Genomic DNA, 17,834 nt, shown 5'->3' on the forward strand with positions numbered 1-17,834 from the left:
GGTCACTACGGTTTCTTTCAGTAAGTATTCTGTAGACAAATCAGATGGAACGAAATCAGCTGCCGACCGCGAATGTAATTGCAAATTGGTAAGTGTACAGGAGCTTTAAAGTTCTAATGACAATAATATGCTTTGCGTGCGAATGTGAGGCCTGTCGGATGAGATTGGTATTCTGTATAATATTATGATATCAGTTGCATTTAAGTCAGCTGCCGACCACAGGATGTAATTGCAAGTTTGTGAATCTATAGGAGCTTTAAAGCTCTGATGCCAGTGCTTTGCGTGCAGGTGAGAGGCCCGCCGGACAAGGTATTCTGTACACATATCAGCTGCAGTAAAGTCAGCTCCCGACCGCAGATGTAAATGCAAGTTGGTAAGTCTATAGGAGCTTTAAAGCTTTAATGACGGTGCTATGCGTTCGGGTGAGAGGCCTGCCGGATGAGGTAGGTACCTATACTTATTATGATTGTACTTACTCATAATAATATATTATTGTTTACCTTATTAATACCTTTTAATGCTCAATTAGTTTGAAACATGAAGTCGAAAAACGACAAATTTTAGTAAATAAGTAAACTGGTTGGACTATTAATTAAAAAAAAATTAAATTTATTGGATATTATTACATAGTATAGAGTAGATATTGATACAAATAACCATATAGAGAAAAGTGCGCAACTATTTGTTATTTATCGGTCTTTGATCGTAGTGGGTAGGTACAATATACTTAGAGATTGTTGTCTTGGAACCTCGACAATCGACATCAAGATAAAAAGCGTGAAAAACCGTTGATGCAATACGCGCATAGAGTTGCATTTGAGTTTTTCTGCGAACGTCATTCGAGGCCAAGTTTTTTTACATTTAAGTAATTTACCTTTTTTTTAAGTTAGACACTAACCCTCTAACAAATAAACTAGCGGAGGAATAGTTATACTCTGTTTTGTCTTTCTCTGTCATCAGTAATTTGACATTTGAAGGAAAAAGACAAAACAGAGTATAACAGCTATTCCACCGCTATTCCAGGTTTATTTGTTAGAGGGATATAATTTACTGGAACAAGGAAATTGGACCAAATAAAAAATAGGTTAATAATTACATTAGGTAGGTATACTTAAATGATTTTTACATCATAAGCTGTGATAGCCTAGTGGTTAGGACGTCCGTCTTCTAATCGAAGGTCGGGGGTTCAATCCCGGGCACGCACCTCTAACTTTTTGGAGTTATGTGCGTTTTAATTAATTAAATATCGCTTCCTTTAACGGTGAAGGAAAACATTGTGAGGAAACCTGCATGCCTGAGAGTTCTCCATAATGTTCTCAAAGGTGTGTGAAGTCTACCAAATAGATAATAATAAGTAAATAAATAAAAAATAAAAATTACAAGAAAGATGTCAATTTACGAGTGACAGTTTCCAGTTTAATTGAGCATTATAAGATAAAGAAATTATAATTAATCCCATAATATTAGGCTCAATAATATAGAATGGTACAGTTAAAACAAGTCGCCTTACGCCTGAAGTCAGTGAAAAATATCCAGAAAATTACAAAAACTATGAAGATGGTCTCAGCTAGCAAGTAAATAAGCTTTACTACTTAAAAGCATTGACTTATATTCTATTACTTACTGCGTATGGACAAGGCTATTGAACAAACAAAATGGCAATGGCAAAGATAATATAAGACATACATGGTGGAAAAAATAAGAGTTTAAAGTATAACGATCTGACTTAGGGATTTAGGGAATAGTTCCCCTCCAGGGCCCATAATTATTTTCCACTCTGTATATTATTTAAGTACATTTTCTTTCAGGTTTACAAAAGCAGAACGAGAGTTAGCGTCGGCACGCCCTTTCGGCTACGGACCGCGAAAGTTCTACGAGTCCAGCCATTTAGTCAAAGTGGAGAAGAAAGACGACGTGAAAGGCAAGGAGCCGACGCCTGAACCGGTCACAGAGAAACCAGACGAGGGCCAGGACCCCAAGAAAACCAAGAGGCTCTACGTCGCTGTGACTTCTGATAAAGGTAGGTACCTATCCTTCCACATAACGCACAATTCTTCGCGGAGCAACGCGTAAGCTTCGCGATTTGCTTGACGCTTTAGACCTTCTGGAGTTGGTTTTTAGGGTTCCGTTCCTCAAAAGGAAAAATGGAACGGACGGACAGACAGACAGACAGACATGCAATAAAATGGTTCTATAAGGGTTCCTTTTTAGGGTTCCGTACCTCAAAAGGAAAAACGGAACCCTTATAGGATCACTTTGTTGTCTGTCTGTCAAGAAACCTACAGGGTACTTCCCGTTGACCTAAAATTATGAAATTTGGCAGGTAGGTCTTATATCAGACATTAGGGGAAAAATCTGAAAACCCTGAATTTAGGGTTTGATCACACAAAAAAAATTAAATTGTGGTCATGAACTAATAATTAGTATTTTCAATTTTCGAAGTAAGTAACTATATCAAGTGAGGTATCATATGAAAGGTCTTCACCTGTGTCTTCTAAAACAGATTTTTATATATTTTTATGCGTCATAGTTTTTGAATTATTTATTTATTTTACACTTTATTGCACACAACACAAAGTAAACATTGAAAAAACACAATACAGGATCTTAATCTAATAGCTGTAGCATGCAAAGGCGGCCTTATCGCTAAAGCGATCTCTTCCAGGCAACCAATTTTCAAACAAAGAATTATCGTGCAAAATGTCGAAAAAATACGACTGTAGTACGGAACCCTCAATGCGCGAGCCTGACTCGCACTTGGCCGGTTTTTCTTTTTAGGTACGGAATCCTAAAAATTAAAGTGTTATTTCTTGTACAATGATATGCAACCTTTCGTTTGCGGGTCTGACTCGCAGTAAGCCGGTTTTTCTTTCTTTTTTTCAAAAAACCCTTTCTTTAGTCATGGCGTATTTTGTAAGGAAACCGTTTTAGGTTTCTAGACCTGCAGTTTAAGCTGTAGATACTTACATGGGTAATTAAATTAAATTAAATTAAATTTATTGGATATTATTACATATAAGGAACACAAAAAAATACTTATAATACAGATAAAAAACAAGTAATAATTAAGTAGACCTAGGTCTAGTAGACGTATGAATGGGCAACCCCTGCACTAGTAAACACTGTATTACAGTGGGTTGCCTTCTCCATTTCTAAAAACTTGAATAAATGTTATTACAATTTGGTGCGCTAAGGTCGGACATGTTATACCGGTGTCTATTACAAGTGATAGTGGTGTGCATGTATGCGAGTGCGTGTGTGCGTGTTATATATAATTATAAATAAGTAGATGTTACACGGTAACATAACATTGTAAATTGAAAAATTAAAAAGAGCAACCGCCGAGTTTCTTGCTGGTTCTTCTCGGTAGGAACGGCATTCCGAACCAGTGGTAAATTAAACCTGACTATTCATAAGCACTTTTAAAAAGTTTACATGAATAAAAAAACATTCTATTCTATTCTATTCTATTCACGCGGATGAATGGAATAGATCATGCTGCAACTATAACACCCTGTACTGATAACTTTGGTATCTCGCACTGACCTCGGCTGGGGTTAGATGTGCCATCGGCGCATATCATCCTAGTGTGGAAGATGACTTTTGATGACGAATTATTAAAGACTCCGAAAATATGCATAGTTAAATATATTGAATAATACATATATAGTTTATTGAATATATTGAAATATGCATAGTTAAATTTATTGAATAATACATATATAGGTATAAAACTAGCAGATCGCGTAAGGAATTCTGCTATACGTTCCAAAACGCGAGTAGCTGACGTTGGCCTTGCAGCCGCTTTACTCAAATGGGACTGGGCAGGTCATGTGTGCCGTATGCCAGATGAGTTATGGGCAAAATCTGCTTCTTTTTGGACGCCCCAGAATCATCAACGCCAGCGTGGTCGGCCGAGGCGACGTTGGCGTGATGAATTAGATAAATTTACAGTTACGTGGCCTAAAGAGGCACGAAATAGAAAATTGTGGAAGGATCGGAGGGAGGCCTTTGCCCAGACGTGGGACAGCACAGGCTGATTTAGATTAGATTAGATTAGATACATATATAATATATTGAAATATGCATAGTTAAAGATATTGAAAATCTATATATCCATACTAAGTAGTACTATAAATGCGAAAGTCTGTCTGCCTGTCTGGTAGCCTTTCGCGGCCCATCTGTTCAACCAATTTTGACGAAATTTGTACAGAGATAGCTTGCATCCTGGGAAGGACATAGGCTACTGTTTATGCCGGGAAATCAAAGAGTTCCCACGGGATTTTTAAAAACCTAAATCCACGCGGATAAAGTCGTGGGCATCATCTAGCCTAATCTAAATATATAAAAGGAAAAAGTGACTGACTGACTGACTGACTAATATATCAACGCACAGCACAAACTACCTACTCGACGGATCGAGCTGAAATTTGGAGCATGTAGCCTGAGCTTTACATTTTATATTGAGTATGATTGTTAAACGATCTATTTTCATTTAGATTAATAGCCGTTGGTATTATATGAAGCTATCAAAATTGGTCAAATCATTGGTCATCAAGTCAGAGTGAACTGGAGTGAGGGAACTCTCGGTTTTATCCTGAATCAACGATATTATGGTTGTGCGGCGGCTATGGGTGATGTCAACTCAACGAAAAATAGGCTATTCATTTCATAGGCCTGCCAGTGACGCCGAAGCGTTTTCAAGTTGAATGCGAAAGCAATTGTTTGGAATGACTCGTCTAGTGTACATAGAGGTCGTTGATATATAAAACATATACGTCAAGGCTAAGTTAAATAGTAGGTACATACACTCGGTTCAGTGTTCCAATTAAATTAACTCTACCTTATCATATCACACAGATCACGGCCGAAGACTGTCAAGTTATTTTTAACTTAGTTAAATGCGTTTTTAATAATGTTATGTATTCTTTTCTCGCTCTTACAAACACATAACGGACAAACAAACAAACAAAGATACATTAATTTTTATATTATTAGAGATTCTAAATGATATTTATTTCATTTAGGTAGGTAGGTAACTACTTTAATCAACTTTTGGCTCTTATAACATAATATATTACTTATGCTTATCAAAACTCTATTTAGTAAATAATATCCAATTTTTCTTCAAGTAGGTACCTACTATAACAAAATAAACATAACTAGTAACCTCCTAACCTACAAAGTTTATCTTTTTATCTAAATATATAAAAGGATTGACTGACTGATTGATCTATCAACGCACAGCTCAAACTACTGGACGGATCGGGCTGAAATTTGGCATTCAAATAGCTATTATGACGTAGGCATCCGCTAAGAAAGGATTTTTGAAAATTCAACCCCTAAGGGGGTGAAATAGGGGTTTGAAATTTGTGCACTCCACTCGGATGAAGTCGCGAACATAAGCTAGTTAAAAATAAATTGCTTTTCGTAATTTTAACATTATCTATCAGCTATCATCAATCAAGATCAACCCATCACTGGCCCACTACTGAGTACTGGACGTTCAGAATGAGAAGTGTTTAAGCCACAGTCCGCCACGCTGGCCAAGTGCGGAACAGACTTCACACATCTTGGAGAACATTATGGAGAACTCGTAAGAGGCATGTAGGTTTCCTCACGATGATTTCCTTCACCGCTACAGCAAGTGATTTAATTACTTAAAACGCACATAACTCCAAACATTTAGAGGTGCGTGCCCGGGATTGAACTCCCGATATCCCAAATAGGCAGGCAGTCTTAATCACTAGGCTATCTATAGGTTATTGCAGTGTACCTAAGTATAAGTTAAACACTCAATTATACTAAAAGTAATTTATGTAGATTGTTGAATATATGTATATCTACCTAAATGCCTGTAAATACTTAATTTATCTAAAAATGACGATCGTAAAAATGTTTTCGCCTGAATAAAGTTGACAACTGGCCAATAAATTTTATCTTTCACAAGTCTGATAGCCCGGGGGTGAGCGCGTACCACAATATCGCAAGGTCGTGGGTTCGATACCTATGCCTCGAAGAGGTTCCCTTGTAAGCTAATTTACGTCACTTAGTTCGAAAAACCGATAGATGTTGGGGTCACAAGGTGCTGGAATGGCGACCTCGCACCGGAAGACGCAGCGTTGGAAGATCCCCCACTAGATGGACGGTCGACATCAGACGAGTCGCAGAGAGCCGCTGGATTCAGGTGGCGCAAGACCGTGGCGTGTGGAAGTCCCTACAAGAGACCTATGTCCAGCAGTGGACGTCTATTGGTTGATGATGAGAGCTGGCTGTTGTTTATCCAGGTCTTTGCGGCGGGGTGCACTCGGGCGTTTCGCGGCGCGTGCGCCGCACGCTGCAGGCGCGCAAGGGCGAGGCGGACGCCAACCGGCTGGTGTGCATCGGGGACAAGTCGCGCGTGATGCTCAGGCGGCTCTTCGCTGAGAACATGCTCGTCAATGTCAAAGATGTACCTACCTACTTCTAATTCTTATTCTAAATTAGCCTCAAACTCAAACTCAGATTATTTATTCAGAATAGGTAAAATTTTACGATTACTGATGCTCAAAATTTTAATTTGTAAGATGATAATTAATACGTACTCAAAACTATATCAAATATTTGAAAAGAGCAACCGCCGAGTTTCTTGCTGGTTCTTCTCGGTAGGAAAGGCATTCCGAACCAGTGGTAGATGCATCCGACTATTCGAAAGTACTTGTAAAGGTTTATTCGAATAAAAAAGATTTTTATTTTTAAACCTACGAGTGCCGTGCCTCTTCAGGCCACGTAACTGCAAACTTATCGAATTCATCACGTTAAACGTCGCTTCGGCCTACCACGCTGGCGTTGATGATTCTGGGGAGGGCACACATGACTTGCTCTGTCCCATTTCAGTGAAGTGTGTGAATATCACGTCGATCTGTTGCTCCGTTGCGACGTGATTGAAAGACAAACCATCAAACAAACACACTGTCGCATTTATAATAATGGTAGTGAAAAAGGGGTGCCGACCCCATGTAGGGTGGGATAAGGTGAGGAAGAAGAAGAAGTAGTGAAAAAGGGGTAGTGAATAGTGATTGAGTCACCAAGAGGCATGAGTGATTTGGGAAGTGCCTATTAGTAATTAGATGCGAGTGCGACATTTATGAAAAACATCGACATTGCTACAAGAATAATTGCAGGCGCTTAACGTCGTTATGGTAAATGCTAGATAGTTTGTTTTACCATAACGTCGTTATGGTAAAACATACCCCTTGCAGGTAAGCCTGCTTCCATCTTAGGCTGCATCAACACCATTATCTCTTACCACCAGGTGACTGGCGAGAACGCAGTCTAGGTCTAACTAGTCTAAAAAACCGGCCAAGTGCGAGTCAGGCTCGCGCAATGAGGGTTCCGTACTACAGTCGTATTTTTTCGACATTTTGCACGATAATTCAAAAACTATGATGCATAAAAATAAATAAAAATCTGTTTTAGAATGTACAGGTGAAGACCTTTCATATGATACCCCACTTGATATAGTCACTCACTTCGAAAGTTGAAAATACTAATTATTAGTTCATGACCACAATTTAATTTTTTTTGTGTGATCTAACCCTAAATTCGCAGTTTTCAGATTTTTCCCCAAATGTCAGCTATAAGACCTACCTACCTGCCAAATTTCATGATTCTAGGTCAACGGGAAGTACCCTGTAGGTTTCTTGACAGACCGACAGACAGACAACAAAGTGATGCTATAAGTAATTAATATCTGTCCCGGCTGTACTCACGTGTTTAATCGACGTTAGCTCGACTAGTTTCGAACTCATCCGGGGTCCTTTTTCAAGGGAGTCAGTTCGCGCACGCGCCGCAGTTGTGACTGCGGGCCTCGCGTGCCGCTGCTCGTAGAGCCCGTTGTGAGGGTGGCTGGGGTGGGGGGAGACAGCTGCCGATCGTCTCCCGACAGTTCTTGCTGATCTTCATCGCTGGAACCGTCACCGTAATCCAGGCAAGCGGAGCTAATGGTGTCCTGTCCCACGACTAAACTAGTCGGGCTAACGTCGACTAAACACGTGAGTACAGCCGGGACAGATATTAATTATAATGGAAATCACTCACGGTAGTTTAAACGCTGAAATGATCCTATAAGGGTTGCGTTTCTCCTTTTGAAGTACGGAACCCTAAAAATGACTGGCAGACAGTCTGATGACTGCGTGATTCAATGGTTTCAGATCGGTCGCTTAGTGCCCGTGTTCGCCGACGCGTCGACGATAGCCGCGGCGATCGTGCGGTCGGGCTACACGTACGACGTTGGAGAGATCTACTACAACAAGTACTTCACCCCCGTCAAATATGAGATGACAGTCATACCGTTCTTTAACAAATACAAAATCGTGGTACGTATTACATAGCAGCGAACGAAAAGCAAGCGAAGCTGTGATAGCCTAGTGGTTAGAACGTTCGCCTTCTTATCGGAAGTCGGGGTTTCGATCCCGGGCACGCACCTCTAACTTTTCAGAGTTGTGTGCGTTTTAAGTAATTAAATATCACTTGCTGTAACAGTGAAGGAAAACATCGTGAGGAAACCTGTACGCCTGAGAGTTCTCCATAATGTTCTCAAAGGTGTGTCAAGTCTACCGATCCGCACATGGCCAGCGTGGTAGACTATGGCGAAAACCCTTCTCACTCTGAAAGGAGACCCGTCCTCTGTAGTGACCCGGCGATGGGTTGATCATGATGATGGTGATGAACGAAAAGCATAGAAATCACGTTTCTAACAATAAAATAGTCGTTCGGAATAGGGACTTCTCACGTTTGTTACCTCCGACCACACTGCCCGTGTGGCATGGGAAGTAGCGAGGAAAGGAGCACGCCATGCTCCTCGTCCCGGCATGAACACGAGTAACGCAGCTACACTACGTCTATGCCTCCTCTCCTCGCTACTGCCCGTGTCACACGAGCACTGTGTAACCGGGGGCTTAAACTTAAACTTCAACCAATTAAATAAGCGAAAGTAAATCGCATTGGTTATTTCTGTGTGTCATGTGACACAGGCAGTTGCCGTAATTGTCCTTCTCAAAGTGATAGTTACGCAGTTACAATACAACCGAATTTTAGACGCGTGCGTTAGAGTATCTGTAAGTACCTACCTATCAGTGGCGTGCACAGGTATTCAAGCTTGGGTAGGCAATTAGATATGAAACTATTTAGTCATAGTGAAAAATAAGCAGCAAATAAGCAAGCACTGCTACCTATATACCCTATACCTATACCTACTATATATGTAGGGTATAGATTTTTTTTAAAGAATATTAGCCATGTTAAATGACTAATAATCCCCATTCCTCTCCAACTAAGCGTCAGGCTTGTGATAGGAGTAGGTACGACAATAGTGCAACGGGCGGGATTTGAACCGTCGCGTCGCGTGGACTCCTTTACCGGTTGAGCTATTGAGGCTAAAAGATTTATGTGCGCTAGGATGGAATGCACGAAATATTTATATGCTTTCATCATTCACTGATACATACCGTCAAATAAAAAGTACTCCCTCGAATCTGCGACTGCGTTCTGTCCGCGGCGAGACGTAGATAGGTACTGTACCACTTCTATAAGGTAGGTATAGGTACTATAGGTCATTGGTCATGGCTTTTGTTCATAGGCAGCACCAAACATGAACGCATTCGACGATGTCGACGAAGATGAACTAGAGAGTTACTCGGAGTGGACGTTCGCAGCGCTGCTGTTCTACACGCTCAAAGAGTCCGCCGCCTCGGAGCAGTCCTCGCGGATGGCGGCCATGGACAACGCGACCAAGAACGCCGAGGACATGAAGAGGAAACTGACGCTACTGTTCAACAGGACTCGCCAGGCTGTCATCACCAGGGAACTGATTGAGATCATTTCGGGTGCTGCTGCCTTGTAGATTGCTCACGTTATCTGCCTGCGCAGACGAGGGACAACTGTCCACGTGGGACAGATATGGATCACTAAGGACTACATCGCATACCGCACACGACCGACTATAGTCCGCGACAGGTCGAGATGGCAATCCAGGAGGGAACGCCCCGCACACCCGCACAAACCCAGTGCGGGCGAGTGCGGGTGACGTGCGGGTGCTCACATCCCTATTGCCATCTCGACCTGTCGCGAACTATAGAATTCAGAATGTATATAGTCCGGTTCAATTGTCCGGTCAATCGGACTATGGATAAAATAAATTATCCATGGTACAGTTAAAATGTTAAGTACCTACTTATCTTTATTTAGGTAAAAAAAACAATAAAATTCTTATCAAAACCAATTCTTATTTGAAATACTAGGTTGGTACATGGTTTATCTTCTTACTTAGGTATACAAGTAGGTAGGTAGGTACCTATATTAACAGTAGGTAAATAAACTAAGCACCAAATCTTTATCCAAAGTAGGTGAAGTAGCTTTATCAGAGAGAACAAGTAGACTTTTATTTATAAACTAGCTTATGCTCGCGACTGCGTCCGCGTGGACTACATAAATTTCAAACCCCTATTTAATTTTCGAAAATCCTTTCTTAGCGGATGCCTACGTCATACCTAATAGCTATCTGCATGCCAAATTTCAGGCCGATCCATCGAGTAGCTTGAGCTGTGCGTTAATAGATCAGTAAGTCAGTCAGTCACCTTTTCCTTTTATAAGTATATCTAAGATTTGAAACGAATCCGAACGGCTTCGCTCGAGTAAATATTTGATATGAATTATTATAATTTTATACATACTTAACATAACATTTCTAATAGTCAAAGAACTATTAAAATCGGTCCAGTAGTTTCTGAACTTGTCGATTGCAAACAAATATTTCATCTTTATGACCTTTAAGATCTTTTCAACTATAGCGCCCCGCCCCGGCTTCGTGCGGGTAGCTAGACCTATAATTTTTTGAAAATAAAATATAGCCAGACAAAATAAATCATTCAGGCATAATGTAGCTGTCTACTGGTGAAAGAATTTTCGAAATCGGTTCTATAGCTCTAAAGATGTGTAATCTTTAAGTTAACCTACAAACAAACTTTCAAACTTTACCCCTTTATAATATTAGTGTAAGTACTAGCTTATTTCCGCGACTTTGTACGCGAGGACTATACAAATTTCAAACCCCTAACCATTTTAGGGGTTGAATTTTCAAAAATCTTTTCTTAGCGGATGTCTACGATGTTTTTTCCCCTCCACTGCCGTCTCCACCTATTTGCAATGCCCGCGTTAGCTCTGGGGCGGCCATGCCTACAGATTCGCTAACTCATTATCTAACACTGATTCCACCAAGCCCATTTGACATTTTCTTTTTAATCCATTGAAGGTTCCCTACGAAAAAATATTTTAATACTACTCACTGAAGCAGCAATGCAGAACCAACCAATGTCAAATGAGCTCTGTGACTATCATTCAGTGAGATAGCGAAGCAGCTGCGCAGGTCGCACAACAGAGTGTCAGTGAGTTTCCTCCAGGAATTTATCGTAGGCCGCCTGGTCCATCAACTGTTGCAGCTCCTCCGGTGCGCTGAGCGTCAGTCGGAACAGCCAACCCTCCTCGAAGCATGACTTGTTGATCAGTGACGGCGTTGCCTCCACTGGGCTGTTCTTTTCTACTATCTGAAATTACAGTTGTAGGTGGTAGGTGTTTGTGTTGTGTTGGTGTTGAAACTGCTATAGGGGTGTGGGTTTAATAAAACTTCCGTGCCTCTTCCTAGTTTGCAGTTAAAAATGGAAGCGGGCTAACCTGGCAGGGGTATGGCACTTGGCAGTTTATATAAAACCGGTATGGGTTTGTCGCGCGTTTAACACAACACATAAATAATAATGTCACCTAAAAATATATATATATATATATATATGTGTATGTGCATGTGTGTATGCATATATGTGTATGTATATGTATTGTCTGTTCTTTGTTTTTCTTTTTTTTAATATTTAGTTAGTATATTATAATATAGTAATATTATTTATTTATAATCTTTTTTTTTAATTATATAAGTAGGCATGATGTAATGCGCAGACGTACGCATTGAGGGTCAAACCTCTGTGGTTTTTACAATGCGTGCTACCTATTATGTGTAATTTTCTCTTGTATGTTAATAATAAATTAAAAAAAAAAAAAAAAAAAAAAAAACATACTCCTTTGGTTTCTTCGCGGCATCTTTAAAAATCGCTTCGCGGCACGGCTTTGATTTCCTTTTGCAATAAAAAAAGCCGGCCAAGTGCGAGTCAGGCTTGCGCAATGAGGGTTCCGTACTACAGTCGTATTTTTTCGACATTTTGCAGGATAATTCAAAAACTATGATACATAAAAATAAATAAAAAATCTGTTTTAGAATGCACAGGTGAAGACCCCACTTGATATAGTTATCTTACTTCAAAAATTGAAAATACTAATTATTAGTTCATGACCACAATTTAATTTTTTTTGTGTGATCTAACCCTAAATTCACGGTTTTGAGATTTTGCCCCAAATGTCAAATATAAGATCTACCTACCTGCCAAATTTCATGATTCTAGGTCAATGGGAAGTACCCTGTAGGTTTCTTGACAGACAGACAGACAGACAGACAGACAGACCACAAAGTGATCCTATAAGGGTTCCGTTTTTCCTTTTGAGGTACGGAACCCTAAAAAAGAAGAGGCGGTACTTACGGTCCCGGAGACTGGAGCAAGAATCTCGCTGGCCGCTTTGACGCTCTCCAAGGCACCGCATTCCTCGCCAGCCGCCACTGTCGTGCCCACTTCTGGCAGTTGGACAAACACCACTTCGCCTAAAGCATCCTGGAATGTTTGTAAAAGTTATCTTTAGTTCCGTAGGGTTCTTTAAAATTCCGGACCTCAAAAGAAAAAAGGAACCCTTAAGGATCACTTTGTTGTCTGTCTGTCAGTCCGTTTGTCTGTCGTATCTGTCAAGAAGTTTAAAGAGTACTTCCCGTTGAAATAATTTCATTCAGGTTCATTAATCTTACTTTGAAAGGTGAAAACACTAATTATTTGTTCATGAACAAATGTTTTGGGTTTTTCCCCTTACGTGTGCTATGAGACCTACCTACCTGCTAAATTTCATGACAGATAACAGACAGACAGACAGACAGACAACAGAGTGATCCTATAAGGTTTCCGTTTTTCCTTTTGAGGTACGGAACCCTAAAAAAACATTTTGAAGGCTATTGGAAATATTGATTGATATTATATGCAATTTGTATTATACCTGAGCATATTTAGATATGCCGACTGTGCCGACTCCTGCGTCCACTGTCAGCCATTCGTGGTCTTTCGTGTAAAAGCGACCTGAAACATCCCACGTTATTATGAGGGTGCTGGGTACTGGGTGGTGGAGTGGTGCGGGGAAGATCAGTGAAAACTGGCAAGTGTATCCATTGAAGCGGAGCGGGGCGGAGTGGAGCATCTGAGCTGAGAAGATTAGAGCTGCATTGAGCTGTGTTCTGATCAGTCAAATTTGTCTATCCTACTCGCTGCGCCGCACCGTCCCGCTCATAGAGCAGAAACAAAGAGGAGTTGGCCTAAGCAACTGTGCACTGTGATTTTCAACTAGGTCCTGACGTCGTCACTGTGGGCGGGGCCTTAGTTAGTATGCTGTCTGCGTTCGTCAGGTTCACATATATTGAGACTCGTAGTATCGGTGTGTTTTCGCGTTTTTAAGAACAAAAGGATGAAGTGTTGTGTTTTATCGTGTCAAAGTTATTCAGACAGACGTTCTGATGCTATGAATGGTATCACATTTCATTTGTAAGTAATTTTATACGTAATTTCTACACTTATTGACATCTAGTGTGAGATAGCTGAACTATGTAGTGACATCAATATATCGATGTTAGGTCGCTAAGCGAGTAGTTTTGCTACTAACCCGCAGATGGAAAATTGAGAAGTGGGCGGGTTCCACAACCCCTCACCCCGCAAAATGTCACTCGATATTTCATAGGGAAATCTTAATACAACATCTCCTCTTTGTTTCTGCTCTATGGTCCCGCTACCCTCCGCTTTGTGCCCTCCGCTCGGCACCACAACCTGCTCGACTCCGTTCTGCCCGGCTCGGTGTGTGTGTGTGTGGGTGTGTGAGCGTGTGTGTGGGTGTGTGAGCGTGTGTGTGAGCATGTGTGTGCGTGTATAAGTGTATTGCATAAATGTGTGCGTGTGTATTTATGATTGTAGGTGTTGTCACCCCCTTAGGGGTTGAATTTTCAAAAATGCTTTTTTAGCAGATGCCTACGTCATAATAGCTATCTGCATGCCAAATTTCAGCCCGATCAGTCCAGTAGTTTGAGCTGTGCGTTAATAGATCAGTCAGTCAGTCAGTCAGTCAGTCACCTTTTCCTTTTATTTAGATTTGAAAGTCACTCAGCTCCACTCTGCTCCACTTACACAGTTTCCGCTGATGCGGAGTGAAGATTTCGAGCACTATGATTGGCCAATTCGTGGTCCGCGCCGCCGCTCCAATCCGCCCAACTCCGCATCAGTGGGAACGCACCCTATCTACTTACTAGCGTCTATATTGTGCATGCACTATTTTATGTAACATTCGAAGTTAATAAAAAAAATATATATTTCTGTAGATATCTACTTACTTAATTTGATAATTATTATTTAGATATTGAGAAAAAGCGAAAAGAAACAATAAAACAAGCAATAATATTATTAATATTTTTTTCGCCATTTCGTGCATTGTGTCGTAGGTCGTACATATGTAGGTAGGTGCCTATAGTCGTCGATAGGTCGAGATGGAAGTCGGGGTGGGGACGCACCGCACACCCGCACAGCCCCTGCGCTAACCCGGTGCGGACAAGCGCGGGTGACGCGGGCGACCCCCGCCTCATACCCCTATTGCCATCTAAACCTATCACGTACTTATACAATATGTAAACAATAAAAAGTCTAACACACTGAAAAACCAAGATGGAGCCTAGGTAGGTGTATTATTTAATTAACTATCTACTGTTAATAATTATTACAGTCAGTAGGACTTACTTTAATTATAAAATAATACAAAATATAATTTATCCAATTCGCTAGCTGAATAAATTCGCTTTTGCTAGTTGAGGCAATGCAAAAATACATAAGCATCATACATAAGCAGTAATATAAGTACATGATAGTTTTAGTATATAAGCAAAACCTGAAAGAAGTTTGTTCCGAATCAATTACATTACAGAATCAATTGCACTCATTTTTATACCGTGTTATATTTTACCAAAAATACTTAAAAATCCTGCAAGTTTGGACACCTAGTTGAATGACCGCTTGAACCAGCTGATTCTAGCCGCGCACAATCTACGCGAGCCATCTTGTTCACTCATAAGCGCTCGCTTGGAGTGACCATATTTTTGCGAGGACGACTCACACTACAAGCTTATAACTTAAATATTTTTGAAATCTTGTAATGGATATTCTTTATGTAAAAAAATTCGACACATGTTTTGGTTTTTGCTTATACCAAAACTAACTTAGTATACCCTATTCAAGTGAGTGGTTGGTTACCTTTACTGTTGGTGCTGTACAACGCTCTACGACAGCAGTGCGTCACATGAGTTCTGCTAAGCCTGCTCACCGTCCGCAGCACACTGCATAACACCATGATTCGTTCTTTTTACTGGAATTCAAGAAACTTGGAAAACTTAATGAAATAAACTCAAACTCAAACGATTTATATAAAACTAGTTGATGCCCGCGACTTCGCGTATATTTAGGTTCTTAAATCCCGTGGGAACTATTTGATTTTAGGTCGAGATGGCGATCGGGGTGGGAACGCCCCGCACACTCGCACACCCCCCGCGCTGACCCGGTGCGGGCGAGCGCGGGTGACGCATGGGTCCCCCGCCTCACACCCCGATTGCCATCTCGACCTTACCTATTTCTACGAGCTTCATCTAAATCTTGTTTTAGGTTCAGAATTCATTTCTCTTTCTTTTGTGTCTTTAATTTGTGTTCGTAAACTGAAAACTATAGGTCGTCGCCACCATTTTGGCGCAGGTGGCCGCCATTTTAGAGACGTCAGCACTAGACTGAAGTTTCGAGCTGATGGTATATTTTTATTTTAACGTCAAATGACGACATTTTGATGTTAATGAGACATGGTTCCAGCGCAATAGCAATTTGCGGGACTTATAGCTCTGTACTTAGACGAAGAATAGTACGACACAAAAACCTAAATTATATCACGAAAACCGCTTTTACGAGGTCTAAGTCACGGGCGACCCACTATTTATGTAGATAATACTTAATAATATATTTAGTTAATCAGTGCGTGATCTATTGATCTCCGCGTAGCCTTGATCTATTTAGTTCAAATTCAACGTTTTAGGAACGACTTCAAGTCACGCGACAACGACGACCTCCACCTCCCATGGCCCCACCAACCGTTCGGTGAATTTACAAAAATCCTTTCTTAGCGGATGTCTACATCTTAATAGCTACCTGCATGCCAAATTTCAGCCCAATCCGTCCAGTAGTTTGAGCTGTGCGTTGATAGATGAGTCAGTCAGTCAGTCATCTTTTCCTTTAATATATACTAGCTTATTCCCGCGACTTCGTCCGCGTGGACTACACAAATTTCAAACCCCTATTTCACCCCGTTAGGGGTTGAATTTACAAAAATCCTTTCTTAGCGGATGCCTTCATCATAATAGCTATCTACATGCCAACTTTCAGCCCGATCCAGTAGTTTGAGCTGTGCGTTGATAGATCAGTCAGTCAGTCAGTGAGTCAGACAGTCACCCACCTTTCCTTTTATATATTTAAAGATACACTGCGCATTGCAACCGGTAAGGCAAGTCAAAGCACGGGTTCAACACGAAACAACCGTGTGATTAGCTGTTTTATCTACGAATTTTCGGGGACCTCTTCTTATACTCGTAGGTAGGTATAATTATAAAAAAAATGATAATAAAACATCGACTCACCTTATCAGCGTAGAAACGTCCGGGTCGAGATGAACGTGGATGCTGAATGTCTCGACAGATCGCCTCTAAAGTCTGCCCGAGTCTTGTATTGGTTTTTGACTGAACCTGAGTAAGTTCTGATTAACTACGCTTCTTTGTGTTATCACTATCCAGGATTTTGGCCCACTAATGATGTAGCAAAAGCAATTTGTGGAAGCAAAGTTGAACACCGCTATCATCATCATCATGATCAATCCATCGCCGGCTCACTACAGAGCACGGGACTCCTCTCAGTGTGAGAAGGGTTTTGGCCATAGTCTACCACGCGGGCCATGTGCGGATTGGTAGAATTTACACACCTTTGAGAACATTATGAGGAACACCGCTATAGACCTATTTATTCCAGCAATGCGTGGGGCTACAATTGCTTGTACAGTATGTCATAATATTATTGTAAATATTGAACATTATAAAAGAGCAACCGCCGAGTTTGTTGCTGGTTCTTTTTGGTAGGAACTGTGTTCCGAACCAGTGGTTGCAGTTATGACGATTAATTTTGAAACTTGTGAAAGTTTATTCGAATAAAAATAATACGTTTTTAAACGTATATAATAATAATTCTTTATTTAAAGGTACCAATACAAAAACTTAAAACTAAAATGGGTACAATAAAAAATGACTATGTTAGAAAACATATCACAAAAATATGTTAGTCATTTATTATGTAGGTTTCAAACCTAGAGAAGATGAAGTAATGGTTATAAAACCATTTTTACAGATTTTCTAAAATAAAACTATCGTACCTACTTATAATATAAAAAAGCGAATTGTTAAGTAAAATTTAACCTAAAATAGTTCCTTGTCGAAGGTACCTATTGCATTTGAAAGTCATAAGAAAAGTAAGTACCTACATAAGTCTTTTATAATTTTAATTAAACAAAAGCGAAAATTATTATAATTATTTACATAA

The 17,834-nt window shown here is 40.4% G+C and overlaps 2 protein-coding genes across 2 annotated transcripts; one reads left to right on the forward strand and one right to left on the reverse strand.

The window, feature by feature from the left end:
* Nucleotides 1–1,482: 1,482 nt before the first annotated feature.
* Nucleotides 1,483–10,241, forward strand: LOC117995557 (ATP synthase subunit gamma, mitochondrial-like). The gene is made up of 5 exons (XM_034983552.2): nt 1,483–1,574; nt 1,809–2,020; nt 6,288–6,451; nt 8,193–8,357; nt 9,620–10,241. Exons 1-5 carry the CDS (start codon nt 1,483–1,485, stop codon nt 9,881–9,883), a joined length of 897 nt encoding a protein of 298 aa, XP_034839443.1. The 3' UTR covers nt 9,884–10,241.
* LOC117995555 (glycine cleavage system H protein-like) lies at nt 10,238–17,165 on the reverse strand. The gene is made up of 5 exons (XM_034983550.2): nt 16,886–17,165; nt 15,465–15,576; nt 13,180–13,259; nt 12,621–12,749; nt 10,238–11,582 (listed from the first exon to the last, which is right to left on the reverse strand). The coding sequence occupies exons 2-5, from the start codon at nt 15,559–15,561 to the stop codon at nt 11,421–11,423; spliced, it is 468 nt and encodes a 155-aa protein (XP_034839441.1). The 5' UTR covers nt 15,562–15,576; nt 16,886–17,165; the 3' UTR covers nt 10,238–11,420.
* Nucleotides 17,166–17,834: the final 669 nt, after the last annotated feature.

Source organism: Maniola hyperantus, chromosome Z (assembly GCF_902806685.2).
Source record: "Maniola hyperantus chromosome Z, iAphHyp1.2, whole genome shotgun sequence".
In the NCBI taxonomy this organism is placed as follows: Eukaryota; Metazoa; Arthropoda; class Insecta; order Lepidoptera; family Nymphalidae; genus Maniola; species Maniola hyperantus.

What these genes read in the sequence shown, in the direction of transcription:
- LOC117995555 (XM_034983550.2), bottom strand. Translation starts at nt 15,561, where the DNA reads ATGGTGTTATGCAGTGTGCTGCGGACGGTGAGCAGGCTTAGCAGAACT. An exon ending in GCATATCTAAATATGCTCAG is followed by an intron (nt 12,750 to 13,179) that starts GTATAATACAAA and finishes CAAACATTCCAG; the next exon opens with GATGCTTTAGGCGAAGTGGT. An exon ending in TTGCTCCAGTCTCCGGGACC is followed by an intron (nt 11,583 to 12,620) that starts GTAAGTACCGCC and finishes CTGTAATTTCAG; the next exon opens with ATAGTAGAAAAGAACAGCCC.
- LOC117995557 (XM_034983552.2), top strand. Translation starts at nt 1,483, where the DNA reads ATGGTACAGTTAAAACAAGTCGCCTTACGCCTGAAGTCAGTGAAAAAT. An exon ending in AAGATGGTCTCAGCTAGCAA is followed by an intron (nt 1,575 to 1,808) that starts GTAAATAAGCTT and finishes ATTTTCTTTCAG; the next exon opens with GTTTACAAAAGCAGAACGAG. An exon ending in TTAACAAATACAAAATCGTG is followed by an intron (nt 8,358 to 9,619) that starts GTACGTATTACA and finishes TTTTGTTCATAG; the next exon opens with GCAGCACCAAACATGAACGC.